At 47.9% G+C, this 27,293-nt stretch overlaps 1 protein-coding gene across 1 annotated transcript; it reads right to left on the bottom strand.

Annotated features, from left to right (window-relative positions):
• Window positions 1-1,549: 1,549 nt before the first annotated feature.
• LOC144136513 (uncharacterized) lies at window positions 1,550-18,317 on the bottom strand. Its single transcript, XM_077668893.1, has 4 exons — window positions 17,830-18,317; window positions 5,903-6,161; window positions 4,960-5,204; window positions 1,550-1,661 (listed from the first exon to the last, which is right to left on the bottom strand). The coding sequence occupies exons 1-3, from the start codon at window positions 17,839-17,841 to the stop codon at window positions 4,996-4,998; spliced, it is 480 nt and encodes a 159-aa protein (XP_077525019.1). The 5' UTR covers window positions 17,842-18,317; the 3' UTR covers window positions 1,550-1,661; window positions 4,960-4,995.
• Between the last annotated feature and the right edge of the window lie 8,976 nt (window positions 18,318-27,293).

The raw sequence follows: 27,293 nt of genomic DNA on the forward strand, positions 1-27,293 counted from the left end.
CCCTTCGCCCGTGTATATCTCTTGCCAAGGAACATGCGCGGCTAGAAAGGGGGAGAAAGAGAGGAACAAATGAGAAACATAGAGGTTGCTAATTGCCTCGCTCGTCCCCTGGCGGATTGACAACTTGGCACCTATAGATACAAGGACAGGAAAACTAAGACAAAAGAGATCGACCGTCGAGAGACAAAGAATAAGGGAAGGCATAACGTCCCCGGGAAAAACAAACTACTCTGCAAAAACCTTTCGTGCCATTGGAGGCCAACAGCAATGCCGCTGACCTCTGATCATGGCTATCATAATGACAATGCTCCTGTGATAAGCCACCTGATAAAGCTGATGACAATCATGATAATACTGATTATGATCATGCTGCTTCTGGCATTGATGACGGCAGCGCCGCGACGGCATGCAGTTTGACCTTCGACTGAAATGCATAATGCGTCTTTATTGTGCGCTATGTCTTGTCTTTTAGGACACCATTAAGCGCTGCTCAGTGGCTTTGGCGTTCGGCTGCTCAGCCCGAGGTCGCGGGGTCGAATTCCGGCCGCTGCATCCTCACTTGGGTGTAGATAGAATGAAAAAACGCCCCTGAGCTATGTGCTGTCAGCGCACATCAAAAAGGCCTAGGCAGTGCAAATTTATACGGAGCTCTGCTCTTTGGCGACCCTCATAAAGCAGCCATATTTCGAGAGATAGAGAAACCACACCACACCGAAGTTTCAGTCGCACTGCGTGCATACCTCTTTGCAGTGCTTCTTACCTTGACGGTTATACAAAGGCTTTGAATATGACAGTGCGGCCGCTCTACACTTCGTCGTCTTGATGTTGAAATGGTGAAACCTTTCCAGGCATTGTAATGTTTCCAGGCAGCGAAGTTGTTTGGGGATATGTAACAAATTTGGGACATCGGAACATCGCAGCTAATTCATATTACGTCTTAGTTAAACCGGCTGTAGAAGAAGCAGTCACTGACTCTTTTCTGCTGGAGGTCTTGAAAGCCGTCAGCCTTGGATGACGAAACTAGCCTTTTTCTGATATCTGGGGCACTTTAGAACACTTTTTTATGACAAAGCATCACTACTTCGAGGTCTTCAGCATTGCAGGCCGGTACATCAATGAGCATCAATCCCTCATGTAATGCCCCATGTCCGGGGTCTTTGAGGTAATAAATAAATAAATAAATAAATAAATAAATAAATAAATAAATAAATAAATAAATAAATAAATAAATAAATAAATAAATAAATAAATAAATAAATAAATAAATAAATAAATAACCCGATGTCGTTTTCAAACACGTAGAGTTCCCAACCGCAGGTCGTAATATCGTCGTGTAGGTGGTGGCTGACTGCGGGCAGTGTTAAAGTGTCAACGCCATCGTATCTGATGGCTCATTACATGTAGCTCATGCACCGGCCCCAAACCCCGATTCTTTTTTTTCTGTGAAGCTTACTGTCCCGTCGTGAAGCTTACTGTCCGGTCGGCGAACCGTGACATGAAACCTGAGATAGATGAAGTAAATAGAACCAAAACACGAGTTTAAAACAGTAAAAAAGAAAACATGCTTTATTGAACAAAGACAGAACGTAATGAGCTGCAATGGAAAACATTATGTACAGATGTCCTCCTGGTATTCTGATGGCTGATGTGTCTTGTGGTACCTGCAGCGAGAAAGGAAAACTCAGATTCATTAAGCAGTAAGGGTAAGTTACATGTTTGGATGAGATTGGAGGCATGGCCAAGACAGTGGTTTTATTTCGCTTTTTCTCTGACTGACTCACTACCATAGTGCCAGTCAATGGTGGTTAGCGACCTGTGCTGCATTTGGCTGATTAAGCCCAAAGTTCTTGGTCTGGAACTTCGCCGAACAAGTTATATCGCGAAATCATTTCCGGGATGCAGCTGTGAAGTCTTGGTTACTTGATAGGATTTTGGTGTGCACTTATTTCATTAATCGCTGTTCCAGAGATTTTTTGGGAAGCCACATTGATGTGCCGATAGTCAAGAATGCGCGGGAATAGAATGTAATCTGAGTTAGTGAAATGTAACTTGCAGGCGGTACCATAAGTTTTCTGTATAAGAAAACACCATGTGCAGAGAACAGTAAACTATTTCAGTCAGAATCATGCGGCTATGACTGCTCGGATATCTGCATAGCCAGTGGGGCGCATAGATGAGCTTACCCCTTTCACTTGGAATCAAGAGGCCATAAACTCAGGAGGCACCACATTGTTAAAGGGGCACCATGGACAGATACAAGTTTTCCTGCAGTTATAGGGGACCGTGCTCTAATCACGAAGCGGCCATTATCACCGAAAATGTACTTTTTATATGCTAAAACAAAGCAGAAAACGAAACATAGGTGTCGCCATCATCGACCAATATCGCATGTAAAATGCGTGCGTCGACACCGATCGCTACTAGTAATTCGGGACGACGCCCAGCCAATGCTTCTAAGCCTAGCGGCCTGTCACGTTCTGTTCTGCAGCGACTGGGTCATTATCTTTCTCCTTAAACCACGGATGGTGTCAATGCGCTATCTATTAATAGATTGATGACTGGAAGATAGGAACGTCCTTTTTGGAACAGGGTGGTGGCAGTTGCCACCATGCACGATTTCTTTTTTTTTTTCATTTTTCTTTCTCATTCATTTTTCTTTGCATTTCCTTAACTGTGTTATGACTCGGTCTTTAAATTCGCAATTTGTTAAATACATTCTTAATCCTACATTTCTAACCTTATGTCACCTCTCAGCTTTTGAGCCACCAATTTTCCAATCGCTTTTCGCCAACTTCCACCGCACATTTTCTCATGACCATTGTTATCTCTAAAACATACGGCCTCAAGACAGTGTCTGTGCCTGCATCGACATCCGGATGGATACCGTCACATTCGAGTATAAGGCGTTCAAAGTCAAGCGCGCAACTTGGTGGCAGCCAAAGGAACTAGAAGCGCTCGCCCCAAATTCCTGGTAGCGTTTTGTGTACGCACCTCAGGGGCTACGTTACGCCGCCATTCACTTCAAAACGGAGGCAACCCGTCATTTACTGCAAGGACGACACGAGTGAGATTTTAGATCCAAATTTTCCGCTGATATATGCGTATTTTGCCGCTGGACAAATGTAAACACAGCCAGAAAGCGCCAGCGAATCGCTTCTTTTTTTTTTTACTGAGAGCAGTAATTGGATGGAGTTGTACTCAGTGTCCCGTTAACAAGCTTGTGTAGCGCACGGAAACAAATGGAGAGGACACTTAAACTCCGCCTTAAGGGTATGACGCGATAGCGTTAATGGGTGAATTGCTACATATGCGGAATTGGTCATTCTTGACTTCACATTCATAGATCCACAGCAGTGCTCATACCAATTTCCTGGGGCAATGGTTAAGCAATGCGCCACTGCCCTGCAATGGCAGGAGCTGCCACCGGTGCGGATTGTGCGACCCAGGTTGCTTTTCCCGAGTTCGACCAGTCGTTAATTTAACTGCTTAATTGCCACCTGCCACGGTTGGCAGTTCGCTCATCATCCGGTGAGCAGGTTGTGATGACGTCATAAGGTCACGTGACCTAGGTAGCCCACCTAGATCGTTTCTCCAGTTTTTTTTTTTTCGCGGATTTTCAGATCCACAATATTGCAATCTGTCGTGGATCTCGCGAAAATCTCGAGTTTCTGAACTACAGCGGCGTCTTTACCTATCTGTTTAGTTGCGAAATTGAGTTTGACCGGCGGCGTGAAGAAACGCTGTTCAGATGTGCCTGCCAGCCGCTATAAGGAGTGGTGTGTAAAAATTAAAAGCCAGCGCCGCTTCTTCTAGGTGTAACACCCTCCCTCTGAAAACACGCTACGCTCGAGAATGCACAATTAAATGAAGATTGATGGCTTTGCACAAGCATCTAAGTGCAGAAGATGTCCTTTTGTTTTGTCAGACACCAGGCACATATGATGACTGCATGTATCGTATCTGGCCTTGTACGCAATGTTCCAGATTTCAGAATTTTTTTCATGGCAACAATTCTGGACAAAAACATTTTTGGACGAAAAAGAGTTTATGAACGCAATTATTTCATATATATTATAAGATTTAAATATAACAGTCGACACACCCCAGTATCTTCCTGTCGGCAGGCTTGCAATTTTTGCTATTAACGTTTTTGCTATCGTCAAAAGCATTCCCCATTGGTTTTCTGTGGCAGTCTTAACTGGTCAATGCGAGCGATGGAAAAAATTTAAAAGGAAGATTTTGCTTACATCGGAAGAATGGACCATTGCCTTCAGTATTTCCATAACAGTACGCCACAATTTTGTAATATTCAAAATTTTTATCCCAGAATGTTGGACATGGTAGTTGCAATTGACGTCGTCTTATAAGCAGACCTAAAGCACCGACTTCCTGCACATCCTGCGCATTATTAGTTATTTGAAAAAAAAAAGGAACGCCAATGAAGTTTTACTGTTCGGTACTTCAATACAGGAAAGCACAGATTTCGTTTTTTGGGAGCCGGTTACAGGTAAAAGGTCTAAAGAAAGAACAAGAAACGTTATCTGCTCGAGCCGGAAACAGATACTGAGAATAAACCTTTTATGCAACAGCAAAAATGAAGCAACGCGAATACAATAGAGCAAGTAAGTGATCTGGCATAGCAGTGGGAATGAGGGAGGCCTTCACCAGGGCGCACAAAGCTATTTATAGTCAAGGACACGAACAACGAGGTCGCCTGTCTAATTCTGCAATTGCATAATGGCGCATCTGAGAGCCGAGTGGAAACAATGTAGCAGGGTGCTCGCAAATGACCGCCGTACACGGTCCTTGCAGAACGCGGTCGGCGTTTTTGCTGCGGACGTGCTACTTCGGGCTCTCTTTAGACACCCGAACTCCTCTGCACTCCCAGCCTATGCAGATCCCTCCAGAGCACCGCTCGAGTAGAGTGCGATGGATCGTGATGAGTGGCGGCAGACTCACGCTGAGGAAGTGTCGGGAGGGCCAGCTCCCGCGTTGTCAGTGCCAGCCGTGGGCCAGGCTTACGGGCAGGCCCACGGGAATGCCGTACGAGCTCGAAGCCAACTTGTAGGTCTTGAGGGCACCGCCGCCGAAGCCGCCTCCATGACCCAGAAGGAAGGCGCCGCCACCGCCACCGCCACCGCCGTGGCCGTGGCCCAGCAACACGCTGCCGCTGAACACAGGCAGTCTCACTGCACCCACCAGACCTGGCGAACAAAGGGAGGACGCCAAGCGAAGCGTGCGCCTGAAACCACTTGCCTTGCGGCACACTCCTACAGCTGCGCCCCGCAGCGTTGGTCAGCCGGCAGCCATGCGCGGCCAAGAGCCGTGTGTGTTCGACCTTATCGTATAAACGGGCACGCCCTATCGACCTGACATACGAGCTGCGCAGGTACACTGCGCGCACGTTCTGCGCGGGGCTATTGGGACCGGTGATTTAGGCGACATCAATGGCGCTTCCTTTCGCATCATTGCGTGGCATACATTGGAAATGTATTATCTTACCTTACCAGTTCTCACAATGATCAGATCTGAACTATCGACGGCGGACTTTCCGCTTCCAAGATTTTTGCCCAGTCTACGTATTCTATACGGGGAACTTTCTTTTGGAGTAAATCATCATCATCATCATTGTCCTAGCTGACTACGCCTGCTGCAGGACGAAGACCTGTCCCATAACTCTACAATTAACCCGGTTTTGAAGTAATTATTCGTCAGAAAGTGTCACGAAACGAGAATGCTGAATGGCAAATAACGTGATTCTTAAAATTTGCCTGCACTGCGATGCCAATCATTTCCCCTCTTCCTCCGAGAAACGATGAAGTGGCTGCGCATGGACTGCGCCTAGCTCTACCGCTCGCCTCAGGGTTCCTCTTCGCATTGCGCAGGCCAGTCTGGCCCGTACCTCTGCCCCCTCCGCCACCTCCGCTGGGAAGGCCGTAGTGTCCGCTGAAACCCAGCAGCTGCTCGAAGACGTTACCCGCGTAGCCGAGGTAGTGGGCCGCGGGGCCCACGTTGGGCAGCACAGGTTTGGAGGCCGCCACGAGCACGGGCGTGGTCTTGGCGATGACTGGAGTGGCGACGGCCACGGCGCCGCCTCCGTAGCCGCCGCCGCCAGCTTCGGTGCGGGCAAAGGCGCACAGCACACACAGGGCAGACAGCGCCTGCGGTGAGAACGGTGGGCGGACTCTTAGGACAACAGCAACAGAGTCAAAGCGTGGGCAAGCTCCGCACCCTGTACGGCAGTCGCTGTCACACGCGAAACATAAATGCGCATACATAGCGAGAGAAAGCCCCAATACAGTAACTGACTTCGTCACCTCCTTCTGCGTGATATCCTGTGCACATCAATTCCATAAGTAAATAAAGACTAATTCTGATTCTGAAAAAGGCAGGCGTTTGTTTACAAAGAAGGTCAGGGAAATCAGTCTGAGTTACAGTTGAGCGGAGAAGGGGAAGTGGGAGGAACCCTTATCGAAAATTCGAGGCCGTACGTCTGAGGATGTAAAAAATACAGTAAAGAAGAAACCCGGCCTTTTCGCCTTCAATGGCGGAGAAAAATCGGCCCTTTGCCGCCTCCTTGCGTCTTCTCTTCCATTGACCGCCTGCCCAGTAGGACGCCTATCGCTCAGAGCGGTGCCACAGCTGATTCTTTCGTATGCAACGATCACCGACAGGGTATTACCGTATTAGTTGGCTGAGATGTTGTAATAAATGTGCGTATACGTTCACTTCCTAGATACGTCGTTTGGGCATAAGCCACGGATGGAGATATAGAGAGCGACACTGCACTGACGGCACCTGTATACAGGCTGTGGTAACGTCGAGACACTAGCACAGCGGATGCATGAAGGGAAAGACTAAACTAACGGAACAGCAGCCCCGTTAGTTCAGCAGCCAAGCCTCTGAGTGTTGGCGCATTTAGTATGCAATTCATCCGCTCAAGTTCGATTATGTGTTTCGTAACGAAGATGAGAGTTGTTACCTCGCCTGTGCGTCCTTTTTTGTAAACATTCGCCGTACTGATCTGATCAGGACACCGTCAACAGCTCGCTACTGTGTTGAAGCATGGCGTGGGTGGCAAAAGAAAATCGCAGAAGTTTCTGATGCAAGCCACGATTTCTTTGCTGTTGCTGCAAGCAGAGCATAAAACTTCTTCGAAAACTCTTCGGTAATTTTTGAAGGTTCTTCTTCATCTCTTTACACCTGTTCACAACTGTCGAGGGGTCACTCTCGAAAGCTTTATACAGCGTATACTTCGTTTGGTTTGAATTCGGGCCTTGTTCACTCGTGAGTACCGTTTGTATATGTTTTACTATTTTTATTTGAGCTCTAGTAAAAGCGCTAGAACTTGCCATTACTTCATCTCTAAATGTCTTGGCGAATAATAAAGTTGGTTAATGCGCGCAATTTTGCTGAGTCTTCATAAATACTGGCTCGGGATCCAGAAGTGTAAGCAGTGAATGCGCAATTTTTCGTTTGCTTCCCCTTTCCATTCGCCACATACCGCACAATACTTCACGTTGTTTTCGAGTTTGTTCCTGCGTCAGAGAGTCGGTCGAATCGCGTGAATTTTCACACGCTCACAGCGAGTGAAGTAGGACGTAAACGTCGTTTTCGAGGCGCTTCCATTTTCTGCCCTTGGCTAAAGGCAGCTCGCTTATCGCTTTGCGAATAAGCAAGCGAAGGAAGTTAACGCCGCTTAAGAAGCTTTTGTTCGTCATTTCTCGTCAATAATAAACCTATTTGTTCACCACAGCCTCTGAAGACGGCTAGATCCGTCTACGATGTCGTCCATGACATATTCCCAATAGATGAACGAAAAGACCGCACTTGCCCACGAGGCTTCTTGCAGTAATAACATCAGTGAAGCGAGTTTATGGCCACAGAAATATCACCGAAGTGAACGTTTTCCTTTTCAAGAAGGTCACTGCGACGATTTGAGTCATCGAAGCTATTCTGGAAATTTTATTTCGGTTCCATCATATGGCAGCAGAGCGGCTATGGCTTGAAAACAACCCTGTGAGACGCGCCAAAACCGAGCGTGTTTTGACGAAAACATCTCAGAATTAGAATAGTATCAATACCTGATTGTGAGTGGGCATTGGCGCACGGCTCCACGAGAAGAAAATTCGTTGTAACAGTTGGGCTTGAACTTCTTGCGGGAGTGCAAATAGCAGCTTGGAAGCTTCAGTACTTTTTTTATACTTCTTGCTTGCATCACACGCAAGCGGAGGCAATTGCCGCCCATTGATGATGTCTTGTTACGGCGTTGTCGTGCTGTCATAGCATTGAGGGAAAGGAAAACTTTTATGCTTGATTTTCATTTACTTTTATCTTCTCAACTGCGCTCAGGTTTACGTATTCAGGGTGGGTGCAGAAGTCGAATCTTGCTAAAAACACGCGATTAAAGGTCTTTAAACCCAACAGTTCAACATAGCAATAAAAATATCTTGCGCTTAAATACAACATCAATAAAGTTTCTGACGCTTCAAGTATAAAGTCGTGGACGACGGGCTAAGTCCGATTCCTGAAACTTTATTCTACGTGCCTCCACGACACATTTTCTAAGTACACAAGAGATTATCAGCGCAGTAAGCCGCACGAAAAAAATGCAGGTACCCAAGCGTAGTGATCGTAGACTTGAAATTAAAGGGTGCTCACATTCTCCTCAGAGGATCTGTTTTGTAGTTTCCATGGCCACATGTATCCATTCGCTAGCAGTACAAAGTAGTTCATTCCGTCCCACACGCAAATATCCCACCCGAGCACTTATATCTCTTCCTTGTTAGTGTGGTTTGCCCGGCTTATCGCTTCTGCATTCAGTCGTTTCCGCGCGGCAGGGGTGCTGTCCAGCTGCGCACCAGACTTGGCTTTCCGCGTGCGACGCCCGAGCCGCCTTCGGAGCAACGTTGGCGTTGCTGCACGAGGTGAGATTGCGCCTTTTTTGCGACCATTCATTTTTCTTGTTGCTGCTGTGGCTTCTCGTTGTCACTCTCATTCCTTCTTCTCTTATATGCCAGCGCACTATTCTGTCGTGTAAAGATTAATTCATTATAGCGCATTCTGTATGCCACGGACACGACTGTAGCAGGTTTCCTTTGGCTTGCATGTTTATTGATTTCGCGTCATTTCCAATATGACAAACAATGCAACGCAATCAACATAACCATTCGTGCGCAAAATTTTGCCTCCTTTCGCGAAACACAGTTTTCGAGGCTGGAGCTCTTTGAAACGGGTACTCGTTCACCCTGAGGTAAGCAGCTTGTTTTCCACTCGTAGTCCGATCACGATCGTGCTCAGTATCTTTAAAGATGCTGCTGCGAGAATGGGAGGGAGAAATGGGATATGAAAGACACGGAAGATAACCAGGACATAAGAAGGCGCGAAGAAAATGAGGCAGAATGTGATGAGCGCGCGGAGGAAAGCGCGTGGCAGAGTGAAGGCCTGTCTACGTACCAAGCCTGACACGCAGAAGCGAAGCAGTGCACGTGAAACAATCACGGCTTACGGCAGCGACAACACAGCATGTATGCCGCTATATTGCTGTGCATGCTGCCCAGACCTTGCCTCCACAGCTCAATTCTCTGGGTGTTTTTCTTGTAGTCTTCGCAACATTTGCTCACGGGAACGAAGATTTTCAATTAGGGTCCAGTTAATCCCCGTCAAAATGGCTGCTTACCTTCGCCAAAAAAAAAAATGCAAAAAAATTAAACGATCCCTACCCTTATTTTTTGAATAACCGCTGTGTCCACATGAAGTCCACAATCACAGTGTGCACTCCTGAGGACGGCAAAAAAAAAATGGAAATAAGAAGTTCCTGCCGCGATTCCTTCAGAGATATAGCGTGCTTGCTTGCTGTTGTATTTCTCTCACGCCAACGCTAAACAAATGCAAATAAATACTTTGCGCCCTTTATCCTGGTTTGTGCCGTTGTTACGCAGGATCGCAACTCAAAAACTTGCTGCGGCACTGCGTCTAAAAACTTGACGGAACACTCCAGCTCCGCATTAAATGTAAGAAGCGATAGGTTTAATGGGTCCCTTCAGCGGCCTGGGGTCCTCCTTGAGTATCCCTTCACAGACACGGTCATTATCTACTCTACATTCATAGATCCCTGGGAGTCCTCACACCACTCCTGGCATTGTGGTGCAGCGGTTAAGAGATGCGCCACTGCCCCGGCAGGTGGCCGTTCCAAACAGAGCCATCGACGGTGCTTGTGCGGCCCAAGTTGCTCTTCCCTAGCAACCTGTCGCAACCAATCAATAATTTAACTGCCACCTACCATAATGTACAGTTTACTCACACTCCAGTGGACAGATTGCCACTGTGGGTAGGTTGTGACGATGTCACAAGGCCACGTGAGTGAAAAAGCAGGTGGGCACCTGCTTTTTCACTCACAACGCCGCCGCCGACGACGCCGGATTTTCTGCAGAACGGGAGACACTTAACCTTATCGCGTTAAAATGCAACCTGTAGCTGTTCTCCCAGCTTCCCGCAGGCTGAAGCTCCTTTTTGTATGTTACTTTTCTTCTCTTTGGCCCGCAGTTCCACACATTGCTTCGTGGGTCATCTCTGGACTAGATGTCACTACAAACATGATCGACTGCATCATCGAAAAACTAGCGCATCCTATTCTTCTCACTTTCGCGGAGTGCCGGCAGAGCACAACAGTTACGCTCCAGTAGCTCCGCGAATGTGCGCCAGTAGTAAAAGAATCCGCGGCTATTGACAAATTCGAGCCCTCGACTCCGCGTGAATGGGCGACCTTTGCGGCATGCGAAACGTGAATGGCGGCCGCCTCGGGCCGAAAGGAGCGCAACGGGCCGGCCGTCATCTCCACAATAAAGCGCGTCTTGTTGGCAGACGCAATCTGTGGACCACTATTGAGGCCGTGATATTCAGCCCATTCGTGACAGCTGTTTGCGAACGCCATTCGGCGCGTTTTCGTCCCGATAGGCATCGCGCCGCATGACCGGGGATATTTCCTAAATAATAGACGCCGCGGTCACGGTATCATTCTAAATGGCACATTTGGACGCGAAGCCACGAGCCGAGCCATCTACCCCTGGGCGTCTGACAGGCCGCCGATCGGCGCGGCTGCATCGGCGGCCGCTTAGCCAGCGAGCACATAGAACCCGTTTCGCGTCGCCAGAGCAGCTCGGCGGCATCCAGCGCGCGCCCGAACACCTCGCCGCCGCGAACAGTAACGAACCAACACGAAACGGGGAGAGGGTGGTCAGGAGGGGGGGAGTTGCTACTAAACAGCGAGGCGTGGATCTGCATAAGATTCGCTGGTCCGCGGATAACCCAAATTCAAGACCCCGCCAAGGGTGGAGGGGGGGAAGCAGCCAAGACCGGGTTATACGGCACGTACGGTGGCGCGCGTGGGGGGGGGGGGGGGGGGGGGGGGGTACCCGGCTGTCCAATTCCTGACTTTCCGCTACCTCCTCTTTCCCAGGCGCGTAGTATAGTACGCGATGTAGGAGTCGCTGACCCTGCGTGATTGGCGTATCGCCGGCCTTCACCTTGGCGATGCCAAAAGAGAACGCACACACCACCACCATCATCATTTTCTATCACCGAACGAAGCATGATGCGCCCCAGGCAGCAGCAGCAGCTGCCGCGCGTGGCCCAACGCTGTCGCTGGGGGAAGAGGAACAGCATGAAGCACGTGCGCCGGCCGTCCTTATTCCGTGCTCCAAGACGGGAACCTCGCTCAAGGAGAGAGGGGGGGGGGGGGGGGGGAGAAAAAAAAATGACGCGCTTTCGTTTTTCGTTCCTGGCAGCCGCGCATTCCTAACGCTGTTTGGCGGGCAATTTTCTCTGACGACCCCCGAGGAACCTTTCAAGCTGTCTTGTTTGCTTCTGCCGCTTGTTTCTTTTCACTGGAGAACTTCTTCTCTTGCGCGCGTTCCTTATTTCTTCTCTGTTGGTTCGTTGTCTGATCTCCATTTGAGTTTGCGCGCGGGTGCCCGAGGCATTTGTCTGTCCAACAGTGGCTGTTATCTCTTTCGCGTGTGCACACAACGAGACGTTCTCTTGACAAGGGCCATTTTTGTATTTCCTTCTCCCTGTCCTTTCGTCATGTGGTTTTGCCGTTCGCCAACCAAAGCAGCCCGCCGAAATTTCTCTTTTGCTGCATGTTTAAAAAGTGGATTGCGCCCAAGGGAAGACGAAGGAAATGGAGCGCTTTCCGAGCGCTCTCATGCGAGTAACCGGCAGGTGCAGCGTTTGTTTTACTCGACTCATATTTGCAGCGTGCCTCCAATTTCCTCAAAAAGAAAAAAGAAAGAGAGAGAGAGAGAAAAAGAAAAGACTCTAACGGTTGTCATCGTACGATCGCTGAAAACGAGTTAGCGCTTTCGCGAATCGCGGTTCCCCGGGGCACGAGAGAAAATACAACTTGTTTTTCCCTTCCGCTCTCTTCTCCAATCCTCCTCATTCCGCGACTGAAAACAAAACGGCAGATTGAGGAGCGTCATGTTGGCTGCGAGAATATATTAAAGAACTCGGACATTTGTTCTGGTGGGCAAATAGATACTTATCCAGCCAGGGTTTCGGAATTTATCTGCTACACGGAATGCTTTCGTTTCTTTTGGTGTGATGCGTCAAGGTGTCTTTGCTCGCCGCTGCAAACCTGCTTTAGTACTTCGTAAATATTTGAATAATTACGTTTCGATTCCCGCACAACCTTGGAGCCGCATTTTTTCCTGTGTTTTGCTTGCTGCTGAGGAATTACTTCTTTTTTGTTTTCATGACGCCTAAGCGCGGTTTATACATCAGTGCACTGTTCAATAAGAGCTCAGGTCCGCCACCCTCCACCCGCCCCCTCCTTCGTACTCGTGTTGTTCTTCCACATCTTCGGTTTCTGTCCATATCTACAGCGCTCCGTGCGGAAGCGAATTCATGACGTGGGTTATGACGTCGTGGGAAATTTTCACCTTCGGTAGATATTTATGCAATACACGGACGTGACTTCAAAAACCAGCCATAAGTATACGTTTTTCGGCAGTTTTTAAGGCAAGCTTTTTTGACGTTTGTAGTCGAATTTCCACAGCTCTTGCAAAGCAGGAGAAGCAAGGCGTCAAAGAATCCCTGAGCAAGAGACAACACCATAGGGGTTGTCCAGCACCTGTCGAACTGCGACTTTGTTAGTGTCATGATTTGTGCCACCAGTCTCATATCTAAAAAGCTTATTCGTTGTTCCATTCTCGATTACCTTCATCGCTTTGGATGCTTTTTTTTGTGTCATTTAAAGCTAAACACATAGGCAAACGTTGCACACCTGGGAGTACTTGCACTCCTCGTCAAAAGTATACAGCCCAAGGGGTTCGCTGGCGAGGTATTCAGCGTGCCTGGTTATGCATACTCAATGACCGTAATCTCTCTAACGATAAATGGTTTCGAGTCCTGAATCCCCCCAAGCTTTGGATTGCTAGATGTTCTAGGGAGCCCCGCTAAACGGCTCAGAAGCGAGCCCCTTGGGCTGTACGTCTCAAGACCTCACTTCCAGTATATCCTGCGTATCAGCGAGTGCGGCGAAGAATATCAGACAAACTACAACTATTAAAGATTGAAGTCCCACAAGAAACTTCATGTAACATCTCAGAGGATCGCGTTCAGAGAGGCAGAGACAAAATGCACAATGATTACGCACCCATAACTCTAGCACGTATTAAACTTACCGTGACAAAAAAAAAGGAATAACCAAAAATATAAATATACGCCGATAAAAGTAAAAATTATGGAGACCCAAATCGACGCCGTTGTACACGGAACCCAATGAAATTTAAAATACGCATCGCAAAAAGCCCCCGTTGAAAAGGCCCTTCATGAAGCATTCTGCAGATGGGTTGACCGTTAGTTCATTTGCAACATCCCGAGTCCTATTAAAATGGGCAAGCATTTGGTACTTGCTCGTTCTGAAAACCATAATTTATTTTAGTCTGCAAAATCATATACTTTATTTTCACAAACCAGAAACAGTCGCTTACATTAAAAGATTCACGAGAGTTTTAACTGGAACATGCAGTCCATCAGTACAGCATAGAAGCCCGTGTTCTACTAAATCACGGATAACTTTATCAGGTTCTAATCTACAGAAATGGAGGCTTATTTGAAAATCAGGTCTTTAAACCATGCCCAAAATTAATAGTTTAGGGTAACTTATGGTTTAGTCATAACTCCTCGCTGCTGACGATAGACGTTCCCATTAAACTATGAGAAATATTTTGTAAATAAAATACTATGCATTCAAGAATGCACTTTGACACCAACGATACGAAGGACGCTGGCAAGGTCTATGTGGTTGACGTTTTTACGCGGATAATCAGAAGCGCATGTGTTACTTAACCGTGTAAACCATTAAAGAGTTGGCACAGTCGGCGTCGTAATGAGCGAACGCATACCGCGTCCTAATTGCGTAGCTTTTGTGCGCACGTGAAGTGGCCAGACGTGTCGCTTCTCCTTTGCCATCCATATAATTCTTATCTGAGAAAAACGCAGTGCTCTTGGCGTTATGTCCTGCAACTCAGGATTATCGCATAACTATGGTTGGCAGCGCTTAATTAGAGAGTTATGCCCACGCCTACAAGTAGCCACAGCTTAGTTGTAGCTATCTCGTGCCTTCGCAATTGTCCCATCGCACCTCACCACTTTTCCCTTAGGCTAACGGGTCATCGTATGCGCAGTAAATCTTTATGAACCCTTTCCTTCGTGAGAAAAAGAAATGCTTTGCGGAAGGGGAAATTATCGCCTTAGGGTGCCCCCTACTGCGCGTTGCGTCCACTAAGGAGATAAAAAAGAGTACGCAACACTATGCCCTCTCGCTAGATAAGTTGCTCCGCATATGAGGTTCAGCTGCTACTTACACGGCATTACGACTGCTCCTATATCGCGCTCAACGCCGGGAACTGCCTTGAACTTTTCCCGTGTTGATACACGACTGCAACTTCATGTTGACGAAGCCGTGGTCAGAAGAGGCTTCGCTCATCAGGACGGTGCAGTGTGAGTAGCGCTAGTTGCGGAAAATGGACGATTTTAAGCCGAAGGCAAATAATTGGCGCTTCAAGCAGCCTGGTGAGGTGTTATTCAAGTGATATATGCTTGCTTCGGAAAAGAAATAGTTTGTTTTTCCTGACGACTGGTCTGTTGGTTGAGTTGAGTTGAATTGAGTGGTTGTAAACTACCGGTGGGATTAGCCTTGCAGTTGCTGCCGGCAATTGCTCCACCGTAGGAAAGCATGGACCGGATGTTGCTGCTGCCGCAGATATTGTTGACGCGAAGGAAAATCTCAGCAAGTTTTGCAACATCAATTACAGTCAGATGCCCCCACTCCTGTACGCGAAAAATGCGTCCACACTAAAAAAAAAACAATAGTCTACTAAAAATTGCCCTAATATTCTCATCTTTCCTCGTGTATCTGTTTCCATAAAACACCAGAGCCACGACGGCGAACCTGGTTTAAAATGCACGGCTGTTTCGCGTGGGCAAAGCGCTCGCTTTGGGGGGACATGCGCAACTCGTCATAATGAGACCGCGCTTGACGATTCTGCCACCTTGGACACCTTCATTTCGCCCGTCCACAGCAAGATCGCTACAGGCGCACAGTACTGTAACGTCCCATAGACAAAAGTACTACAGGCTTTCATGCTATTCGTAGAAATGAGAGGGTGTTCCCGTTTTAACACCTAGGTTGAAGCTGCCAGTCTATAAGCAGCCCAGTCCTGTAGCGCACTTCGTTCCCAGTGATTTCTGGCTATCTATACGGCAATAACAGCGCTAACGTTTCAATGCATTCCGCAGGTGCGAAACAGTCTTGTTCATATTACAGAAATCGAGCAACCAATTGCAATTACTTCATCTGAAATGTAACTGTTTTCAGTCATCAATTAGAGCCCATAAAAAGTAACTGATCAATTTACAAACAAGTGATCGCTTACTATTATGTTATTTTCATCCATCTTTTATTAGCATAGCACAAATATACAAGGACGAGAGTTAGCTGGGGCGGCTTGCTTGATCTATAGTCTGTTGCAGTACATACGATGGCAATTTCCACTGCAGTTGTTTTTCGAAGGTTCCTTCGTCATTTGTTTTTACGTTTTCTTTTGAAGAGATCATTAGAGACACTGGAGAGTATCTCGGCACCGTTGCTTTAACATACGAAGACCTTGCGCACCGCATGGCCACGCAGTACTGCAAAGCGCCGCGCTTCGCTGTTGTTGCGCTCTGAGGGTACAAAGCCCATGCTCATTAAGCATGACATTGCGCTGTGCCGTCGTGGTGAAATGCGACATGCGAAGCGCGGAACCCGGGGCTAGTCAGATGCGGGCCGCTCTGACTTGTGCGGACATCCTCAGGCGCGCGGCTTCTCCGAAGCTCGACCGCTGTCCCTCTAATTCGAGGGAATTCCGTGCTACACAGTGTTTGCCACCGAGTCCAGGTTCTCGAAGTTATGCCCCTCGTTTCTACTTGGCTTTGGAATTGTTTTGGATGTGGCTTTTTCTCGGACCTGTTGTGGCACGGTATGGTATGGTAGATGTGGCTTAACGACCCGAATCTGAACGCGAACTATCAGAGACGCCGTCAGTAAAGGGCTGAATCAGGCATTCGATCCCACGACGCGACAGCGGAATCACTGCCCCACCCCGGCGGGTAACAAGTCTTCTGGGCTGCGCGCGCTGGTGAAGTGCGCACAGCGACAATGCTGGTTTTTCAGATAGGACGGTGTTAACTTTGACGACTTGACCTTGAAGAATAATGCGGAATATGATAGATGTAAAGATTTATCCGTTTTTTTTTTTTTCGGCAGTCGACTAGAAACAGCCACCTTATTTTGAATTAAGTTTTCTTTAGGTTTTCTGCTTTTCTTTCTCCGAGTTATTTTGTTTGGAACCACCCTAAGCCACCCTTTGTTGTGACATTTACGTGATCTTGTTTGTTTGTTCTTCTTTTGCTTTACCTTTTCATTGCAATACTTGAGTCTGAGTTTTTACTAAAGGTAACAATTACACGAATGCAAGGGGATTAGTCTGGATCGCTGCTTTCATTGCACGTGTTCTCGTTCAATGAGGGCACCGGCCCAAGACGCCACTCAATGCCGAAGCCGTTGCATTCAGTCAATTGTAAGGTGAATCAAAAAGCCCTTGTTCTCAAGCAAAAATGAAGCTGTATAGTTGCACAAGCATAGCGTTTACCCATGACAGATCCAATGGCATAAGCGATCCGAAAAGCAAAAATTACACCGTCGGAATTGTTTTGCGGGAAGCATGCCTAGACATGAATTAACAAGCGAGTGCGTAGGGCTAGCAAGATCGTGAGCTTCCGCAGGCTGTCCCTGTCCCCAAAATCTAGTCTATAATCAGCCTAAGGTTCTCATGGTGTGTTCAGAAACAAGGAGGTTTGGCCACCTGACAGGATAGCTGCCCGTGGCTGGCCCTAATTTCTTGTCTTTGATCTTTGAAAGAACAATGAGCAACTTTCTCGATAATAATAGCACAAGAGCTTAGTGCGAGTAGTTAGGGCCTGACCAATAAAAATGTGCTTTCTCTCACCGGTGCCCACACAGCTCGGAACACGAGGAGACCCGGACTGCACGTTATCCGCGTTCCCACTTGTTGACGAACGCTGTTAGACCGAAGAGCGCTGCAAACGTCCCCCTTTAAGAAGCACTATCTTTATCCCTCTTTGTAACGCGCACGCACACCAAAGCAAAAAGCAAAGAACGCCACCTACGACCGTTCGATTCTGCGCGCGGTGCCCTCCAACACCGCCGAGCAATCGCCGGCGGCATCACCGGAACGGACGGAGGGGAGGGCTCCCACTCACCACGCCTCTCATGGTGCTTGATCGGTGACGGAGCCGATAACAAAACCCGGCGTCCAAGAAGGTGCTGCTGGCCACCAGCGAAGAGCCGAACCCGAGTGCACGGCGGCAAAGAGGAGATGATGCACGCGATGCGCGCGGCACTGTGGTCTGTCGCTGCAGGACCCGTCAGCAGAGGCGACTGGCATGCCGCGGTGGGCCGCGCGGCGCTTATATAGCGGGAGGAGGAAGCGTCCGCTCCTCCAGCCGGGAACTGACCTAGAGAAAACTGTAACAGAAAGGGAAAGAGTCGACCTGCCGGGCGCCGAAATAGAAGCCACCGAACACCGGGTGTGCCCGCACGTCACTCCGCCGCGTGCATGCATGCGGAGACCGCAGAGCCGGGTGTACGCGATCTCTCTTGCTGCTGCCGCCGCCGCTCATCATGACTGCAGTGCGCGGGCTCGCAACAGTGGCCGCTTAATTGCCGCGCGAGTTAGGGGAAGGACACAGCGGCGCCGGCACCTCTGCACGGTCTTCCCCGTTTCTTCTTCTTGGCGCTGCTGTTTGCGCGCTCTCTCTCTCTCTCTCCGCTCTTGTCATTCTTCGCCTGTCACTTTGTAAAACACGACTACCGCGTTTTCGCTCTTCGCTATTTTTGTTTTCTGTCTCAGACGAAACAGGCGCGCGCCGCTTAGCCCAGTTCCCGATGAACAGGTAAACCGGAAAGCGCTTAGTTTCTAGCGTCCTTGCGTTCCTAGGTCGTGTTGGCGTCCGGGTTCCGCATACTTACCGAAGCGCGAACCTTCTTCACAATACAAAGCAAGCTCGAGCGCGTGCTATAGAGGAAACAAGGAGGCATCTCGCTGGCTTTGTTGCGTTCTTCTTTCACGGAAATTTCGCGAACACACTGAACTGCTTCTTGGCTAAGGTCTGAGGTATAGTTCTTCAACTCTAACCGAAGTTTCACTGGCTTGTTTCTTAACAACCGAATATCGTTCGTGAAAGGAGAATTCAGTGCTCGTGATATGCTGAAACCCATGCCACTGTTGACAAGGGGGGATGAAGTTGGCCACAAAAATTCAGGGGTTGCTTGGTAGCGCATCCACGTCACGCGCCCCGTCAAGCAACATTTTTTTGCGTTTCCAGTCCCTTAGCGTCACGGAATCGTATGATTTTGAAACCACCTTCGAGGGCTCACATCTCTTCCAGACTGTACTGTAAGCACTACAGCAATTCGTTCGCAATATTTCCCTAGTTTGCTTGATCCTTTCGACGCGGCTATGCTCGCATCGGTCCATGAGGTGCGGTCCATTTCCTCGCTTCAGAGCTTTAGAGCATGATTTTTTCTTAGTTTGAAATACTGATATGGCATTGTCTTTTTTGTGGATTCGAACTTCCCTTCGGCGCTAACAACCATACTGCGCTAATTTAAATGTTAATTAGTGAATTAACTTCAATCACTGACCGAATTATTAGTATTATTTTATAGCAGCGGACTTCCTCCGAGACTGAAAGTGTGTTGCTGAAAAGATTTTATTTCTATTTAGAGCTCTCTATATTTAGGCACTTTTTTTTAAGTATTCGCTGAAACACTCAGTATTTCGCATGCAACGTTCTATTTCGCGGAGCAAATGACTCGCGCGCACTGTAGGGAGTATGCATCGACGTCACAATGGCAACCATTTTGTGGTGCATGTAGCAACTATAGCAGGGCGAAAATCTGCAAGCATATCTGATCGCATTATCGCCTTGCTACGGTTTTGTGCTGCTGAAGCTGCACGCTGTAGCACAAAATGGCGCCCGTGACATCACATGAATACATCGGATAGCGCAACGCACGATAACATGCTTTGGTTTCGTAGTGCGCAAAACGCGTTCGTATAACTTATCCCTACGGTATGTGCTACCTATTTGAGATGAGCGCTTCAGTGACCATGCTTTTCAGGAAACTATCAATCAAGCGTGCAGGGGCTTCGATTGCATTATCGATAACAGGTTGATGCTCCGAGTATCAACTGCGTAGTAGCAGCATATTCGCGGAAGTTTTTGCCCCTTATGAATTACTGACACTTCAGACGGTTTTCTACCGTGATTTGTGATTTTGTGCATTTTTTTCTAAGTGGTCTGACAGAACGACGACCAAGCAGCGTTGACGTACAATTTACAGGTAGCTGCTGTAGGCGCATCTGTTACAGGGGCCCTCTTTTATCTTCTAATCATATGATATTACACGAATGTATTCGTTTGTTAAAACGTGATACGTACCCATTTTAAACACGGCGGCAGCAGTGGCCGCTCAGTAGCAGGAGCTAAATCTCAATGTTTCCTTTTCTACTGGAAAACAGATACTGCCGCGCACGATGTGGAGTTCCCCCTACGACGTTCCTCATAGCCCAAGTGAAAAGCTCCTGAACGCTGTGGAATTGTGGAAAACTTGTTTTCAGCTCTTTATCGGCGTGGCCGACCATCATCACTATCATGCGTCGGGACAGCGCCGGTAGGGCAGGGGTGTCGGCTGTTTCCTGAGGAAGCGGAAGCAGCGACGGGAGCGTCACCTAGACGGCTACGCGGAATTCCACGGAGCCGGTGAGTCTTCGGGATTCGGCCATGGTCGCGAGGGGTAGTGGCCGCGCGCTCTCGTCTTCTCCCCCCGCGGCACGCGCACGGGAAGGTTCCGCGCCCTGCCGCTGGACTTCCGGTTCCGGGCAACGAAGCGAGAGCAGCAAATGCGCGCTCTTGCCGCCTCTGCCGCCAAATTATTATTATTAGTGACTCTATATTAATGAAATAAAAACGGAAGGAAAAGATGTTGCTAGCCGCGGCACCTGCCATCGAAACCTGAAGCACCTGAGCTGCGGCTAGCTGAGTAAAAGTGCAGAGAGAGGACAGGAAGAAGGCAACTGCCCGGGGATGGCACTGTTCCAAGAATGCGGCGAGCACCTGAAGACCCGGCCGTCAGTCTCGGCCGGTCGACGTGGATAGCGCTGAAGTAGCGCCCCCTGCCCCTGCAGCAGTAAGTCGGAATCCCCTCTTACGTAGCCTTCTCGTTAGAGGAATTCCACGTTGATGCTTTGTAGCTAGCTGGCCCGCTTTTTGTATTATTTGCATTTGCAATAAAAAGCAACTGATTGTTCACGCTTTGTCGTCCCTCCCTTTGTTCCCGATAGAATACGAACCCCTCCGCGGTAAGCGAAACGCTGCATCCACGGAGTGCCCCACATCGCCACAACGTTAGGCCCCAGGACCATACCATACCATACCATACCATACCATACCATACCATACCACTCTGTCGTCACAGAGGACTAATGTTGTGGCGCTGTTTTTATCGATTCATTCTTTAGCCTTCTCTCATTTCTCGCTGCCCCTAGTTAAACCACGGCTCATATCTATCAAATAATGTATGCCGCTCGCTGCGGCTTCAAAGGTAGTGCTGAGAAGTAACGAAAATAGAAAATAACTAAGCCGAAAAGAAAAACATGACAAAATAGAGGCCCCTTGACATGCAGATCTGAGATCAAATGTGTGGCTTGAATATTTGTTTTTGTTTTAATGCGCAAGCTGTGGGAGGCATAAGGCGCGGCAAACAATCGAAGATTCTCGGCGTTTGAGGCGCCTAACTTCCTTCTGGTATACCCTGTGGCGCCGCATCGTGCTGGTCTTCGGCTATATCCCATTGTTAGCGCTTTCCTACACGTAACAACGAACAATGCCTCAATACTCATGTTTGTTCATCTCTGTCATAGCTCGGGACATGCTCTGTATACAAGGCCACGGCCAGAAATAGCCGATTTATGTTTATGTTTTTATTTACACCTGCCAACATCTGGCTTTCACATCAGTTAGCAGCACGTCCGGGGTACTGCCAGGCATGGTGTTTTGTTCTCTAGCAGGAAAGAGGGAAGAAGCGTTCCTCATTGTGTCGGCTGAAAGGTGTAAACAGGAGACTTGGCGTTTGAGGGGCCAACGCGAGCTGCTGCGGAGCTGCGGCTGGAAGCTACAGAGGCAAGCGCACGACATGCATGGCTCAATTTAGAGAATGTACCTTGTGGAACTGCTGAGCTACTGCTGTCATTTGCCTGTGACATTAGGAAAACAAAAATGGTTTAGGTTTATAGGGGTTTAACGTCCCAAAGCAACTAAGGCTATGAGAGACGCCGTAGTGAAGGGCTCCGGAAATTTCGACCACCTGGGGTTCTTTAACGTGCACTGACATCGCACAGTACACGGGCCTCTAGAATTTCGCCTCCATCGAAATTCGACCGCCGCGGCCGGGATCGAACCCGCGTCTTTCGGGCCGGCAGCCGAGCGCCATAACCACTCAGCCACCGCGGCGGCCTAAGCAAAATAAAAATAACCAATTGATTAAATTCATGTGATGCACCTTCACTTTGCAATTAAAGCCACAGCCGGTGTTGCAACGACCGGAAGCACCACTACCAGCATCAAACGCCAATGGAGGAGGTTCCCTTCACTGTACTAAAGAGGATGGAAGACGCCAGTGCCTTGTGACAGGGCCGCCACAAACGGCGCGTTCATCGGTGAAACAATGATTATACAAAGCAAAGTGCACAAAGGAATAGGAAAGAGTATTCTCCATTGGAGATAACGACGTGAGTCGGACTGCGACTTGAATACGCAGTAATAGCGTTTACAGGTCGCATTTGCCAGCACAAAACAAATATGCAGCCATAGACAAAAGTTTGCGGATGGGAGTTCCCAGAAAAAAAAAAAAAAATTCTTGCCGCGTTGGCTTGCTGCCTAGCCAGCTGCAGTATTCGTTCCAGGAGATGGAGCATGCATGCTTTTCAGTGAATTGGTTCTCTTGACCGGACAGATATTTTTTTTTTTTTACTCCTGAACCTGCAACCTGTAAAGTCTTGTCAGTGACTGCGCAAGCGAATATAGCATTGTAGACTGAAAAGCCGACTAGAAAAAATTGCGTAAAAGCTCCCGTTACCGACCACACATACAAAAAAAAAAACACCTAGGTGCCTTTTTGGACTAAGGCTAACGGGCACAGTAAGCGAGTAACGGACGCAGTAAGCTTCACATAGTCAAGATTTTCAACTCACGAAGCCGTAGAACACTCATTCCCTCAACATCTTTAGACTACATCTCAACCGCTAAATACGTAGTGAAGGTTTATACCTGCTAATACAGTCGTATTGCTTTTTTTTTTTTACGAGAGTATGGGCAAGAGATTGGAGGATTTTTTTTTTCAGCTAATTGAGAACTGGCTTTCTTCTTCTACTTCTCACCAGCTGTTAGGAACCGCACTAAAAATCTGCTTCAAATTTTGGAAACGTTTCGGATGTATTGACCTTAAAGTGATATTTGTTTTCTTAGTTTTACTCTAAAAAATGACTCCGGAAAGGACACGGCTGACAGTGGACATCATTGTGACACCTTAGTAGCAGCCGCATTAGCTTATTAGTGCCTTTGATTGCTACTGTAGAATCGCGCAGAATGTGCAGTGTGGTTCGGATCGTGTTTAGTTTTATTTTGTTCTTGTGTATGCCTTAGTGATCTCTCTTTCCTCTCCCCCCTTTCTATTTCTCCCTGCGTTCAACTTCCCACGTGTAGGGTAGCACACTGGGCGTCGCCTAGTTAACCTCCCTGTCTTTCTGCTCGTCTTTCTCTCTCTCTCTCTCTTTTGTATGCCTTTTTTTTTTCATTCTTCGGCGCACGCAGGCGTACGCGCTGCACGTGTTGACCGCGCTGTTTCTGTTGAGTCACGCTGCTGAGCCTATTTCACGGGCTATTTAGCAAGCGCAGCATAAACTTATAACGTAGCTGAATAAACAGCCCTACTGCGCGATAAAGACGGCAAATAGAAAAAAGTAACTATAAATTTTCTTCTCCTAAAGGTTGTCTGGCTGCAATGGGCGCGATACACTCAATGCGCCGAATTATTTCCTCGCGCTGACATTTCTTTTGGAAGCTGTTGCCTTGAGGCCACAGAACTCTATGACAAGGTGCCAAAGTTAAGCTATCAGAGTGCGCAGGTGTCATTATTTTTTTTTTATTCATGGGCGCATGAAACAATGATACATAACATATAGTGTGGAGTTCTCCATGGCAATTTTAAAGACATAAAAAGCACAAATAGAGCATTTTTGGGGTTTAATACGCTATGATGCTTCCAAAGACATTTATTAGTTACCTTCGAAAATGCCGGTATGTTCACAAAATATCACCAACGAAATTGAATCCGCTTTTTCCTTACAACGCGACAGCCATCAGCTGTCAACAGGGTACCGTAGACTCAGTAGCGTGCAGCTTAAAGTGCTGCGCAGCCGGATGGGAGATAAAGCCGGAGTATGGTTGAGAATCACTTCGGCGGTTCTTAGTATTTGAAGCAGTCTTTCTTTTTAGCACCGCCACATTAAAATAACTTAGTTGCCCGGTCTCGCTTCGTCTTCGTCCCGTCCGCATGCCGTCAGCAAAAAGACAAGTGCATGCATGCGTACGAAGATCCCGGTTGGTCTCTACCCTTCGGAGAAATTCAGCTTGGGCCACCTAATTCGAACCCGAGGACCTAACCCAGATCATGATGCAGAGTACACTTCCCTTCAGCCACGAATCCACCGAATCATCTGCTGCAGCTTGTCACTCGTCGCACCAAGAAAGTAAGCGGCTGAAATTTTTCGGTGCGTTTAATATTGCCTCAAGGCGTAAGACAGGAGATTATAGCAAGGCTAAAATCTTAGGTTGCCCGTGGTGGTTTGCGGAAACCCTCCTACGCAGTTCTCATCCAGGTGTAGCCTCCAGAAGCGCGGCGTCTGGCCAGCTAGTCGCATTGTTACCATCGGGGAAGTACTGCAACGCTAGCATTGCTTCGGACAATACCGTTCCACTTCGAGTAGCGTCTCGCCAGTGGGAGCACCTGTTTATCGCGTGCGCTGGGCTGAGCCGAAGCATGCACGACCCTGTCTGGCGCTCTCTGGTGCATGCGACTCTCCGCCCGCAGTGGCAGAGAACGTCACCGGGGCAGTCAACACCGCAGAGGAAAACTGGTTTCAAAGCCCAAGCTATCATTCGGTTTTCTAGCGTTGGGACCTTGGAGACTTCTAGAGAATATGCTCTGTGGAGCTTTAACTGTCTGACTGCAAGCTTGTACTTAAAGAATGAAGTTAAATCTAGGAGAAGCTCAGTTGCCTTTGGCGGTATCATTCAAAGTCTTAACTACGTTTCAGATGCCTGAGAAAAGTAATGATGCGAAACACTGCTAGGTGGTAGACTGCACAGCAATGAAGGTCATGTGCTGCAGCATGTTTTAACACGGCCCGTATACAGTACATCTTTCGAAAGGCGCCTAGGCACAGCGGCACCCATGAGCGGCGATCAACTCCCGTGCGCTGCGATATGCCTCGGCCCGACCGCTTAGCCCTGGGGCTATCGCAGCAGTGCTGCTTCAAAACAACCTCACGTATTCTTGTTGCAGGAAGTTACTTTGCAGCACACTCCAGCATGATAATCAAATGAGAACTTTGTCAGCCTACCTGCGTTCACATTTCCGCATGCATATTAATTTACCCTTCCAGCTTCGCTCCGGCGCCTATAATGTTCTGGGCGAATACGCTTTTAAGCGTGACAGCACAATACACGTTCACACAGTGTGAATTCGACGAGATTCCTGTTTCGTTCTGCAGCAGTGGCATCTGCTCGTTTTTGGACTCTTCGTCTTCTTTTGTGTTCTCCATTGTATTCGATTTTTTCTTTCCAGGTGACACGTGTCCCATTTCTCAATCAACAGCACAACGTCATGTTCCAAATATCGCACCAACATTAAATCCAAAACGCTGCTAGAGCGCATGCCATCTCGCAGCCTGCTATGGGCGCTGTTACAGGAAGCGCCAACGAAACTCGTTTCAGTTGATCGCAAAGTAGCTGAACACTACCTGACACTGAGCAGCACCTCTCTCCTCCCCTAGCGTGTTGCTCAGCGCATGTTTTTGATTGTGCTCGTCGTCGGGTAAATTTCGACAGCGCAGGGCATAGAAAAGTAGCGAGGATCTCCTCGCTCCTTTTCGTGCAGTATGTGCAAAGATCGTGCGATGAACACTACGCACATCACATGCAACTTGGGCTGGGATGACAAAGAAAAAAAATCGAACTTCGCGCCGGCACTTTAACTTGTTGTTGTTGTTGTTGTTGTTGTTGTTGTTGTTGTTGTTGTTGTTGTTGTTGTTGTTGTTGTTGTTGTTGTTGTTGTTGTTGTTGTTGTTGTTGTTGTTGTTGTTGTTGTTGTTGTTGTTGTTGTTGTTGTTGTTGTTGTTGTTGTTGTTGTTGTTGTTGTTGTTGTTGTTGTTGTTGTTGTTAGCCTATCAAAAGATGGCACATAAGCTTTCCACTCCAACATCATTTCTTCGTCGTTGTGGCCAGAGTTTTACGGCTATGGTCACTATTTTTGTATATCTGCCGCTGAGCAAGCTGAACTGCGAAAGCAAAATGCAACTCGCACTTGAAGTAGACTAGTATTTCTGAATGAGAATGTTAAAGCTTTATGTGATGCTCATAGCACTGTCAACGCGCTATAAAGCTGATGCTATAGAGCTGTTTGCATGCACCGTGCAACTACAATGATCGTTAACACTGTACAGCACTGAACTGTATAGTCCTGTCCTTTTTCATGCATTTGGCTAGCTGGGCTGCCCGATAATGCAAGAGTTTTACTCCCGTTCTATTCCTTTGGTTCCCTTTTCAGTGCCTATAGGCCTCTGGGTGCGGCGGATTATAGGAATGAGACAGAATAGAAAGAAGAGAAGTTGTTGAACTGTACCCGCCTTGATGGACGAAAATCCACACATTGCGTCAGATGATTTATTTCTTTATTTATGGCTTTATTTCTGCAGCAGTGGAAACATGTCGTGCACGAACCAAAGCAAAGAGAGAGGGCGGCGCACCAATCGTACCGACGCTTCTTTTTTGCCTACATGCCATCGTGTGTCGAAACGGAAGCATACACTTTGATGGAAGATCGATAGCGGCTGCAAATCGCGGCGCTCGCGGGCCGGAGTGACTGGCTCTGCTCTTGCAAGGGTAGATCTGCGAGGCTTCTCACGTGTACACTCTCGACTGCGGACTTGGGTGGCAGCTGTGTCGTAGTGTAGTGTACATTCAACAAGAAACGCCACACGGCGTTCCGAGAACTTTCGGGAACTTCTTTCTGAGTGTCTGTAGCGGGTACCATCGCAAAAAAAATACAAAAGAAATTGTAAGCTGTGTTTTTGGTGAGTAACTTCCATTGATTGTGATGCAGAAGGCTTCAGCACCAGAACGCGCTGGGCCTTCGACGTCATTATCTAGATAACAGGCTAGAAATTATGTGACAAGGAAAGGAAAAAGCCACTCTTGAATAATGAATAAAAAAACTATGCCACATAATCCATAGCACTGTTTGACAAGACAATATTTGTCGCTGTATGCCGGAGCAGTGCTGCACCTTCAAGTTCAAAATATGAGACTAATTAAATCAGCCA

Source organism: Amblyomma americanum, chromosome 1 (assembly GCF_052857255.1).
Source record: "Amblyomma americanum isolate KBUSLIRL-KWMA chromosome 1, ASM5285725v1, whole genome shotgun sequence".
NCBI classification, from domain to species: Eukaryota; Metazoa; Arthropoda; class Arachnida; order Ixodida; family Ixodidae; genus Amblyomma; species Amblyomma americanum.

Coding starts and splice junctions, on each gene's coding strand:
- LOC144136513 (XM_077668893.1), bottom strand. Junction 5,205..5,902: donor AGGTGGCGGAGGGGGCAGAG/GTACGGGCCAGA, acceptor TTTGTTCGCCAG/GTCTGGTGGGTGCAGTGAGA.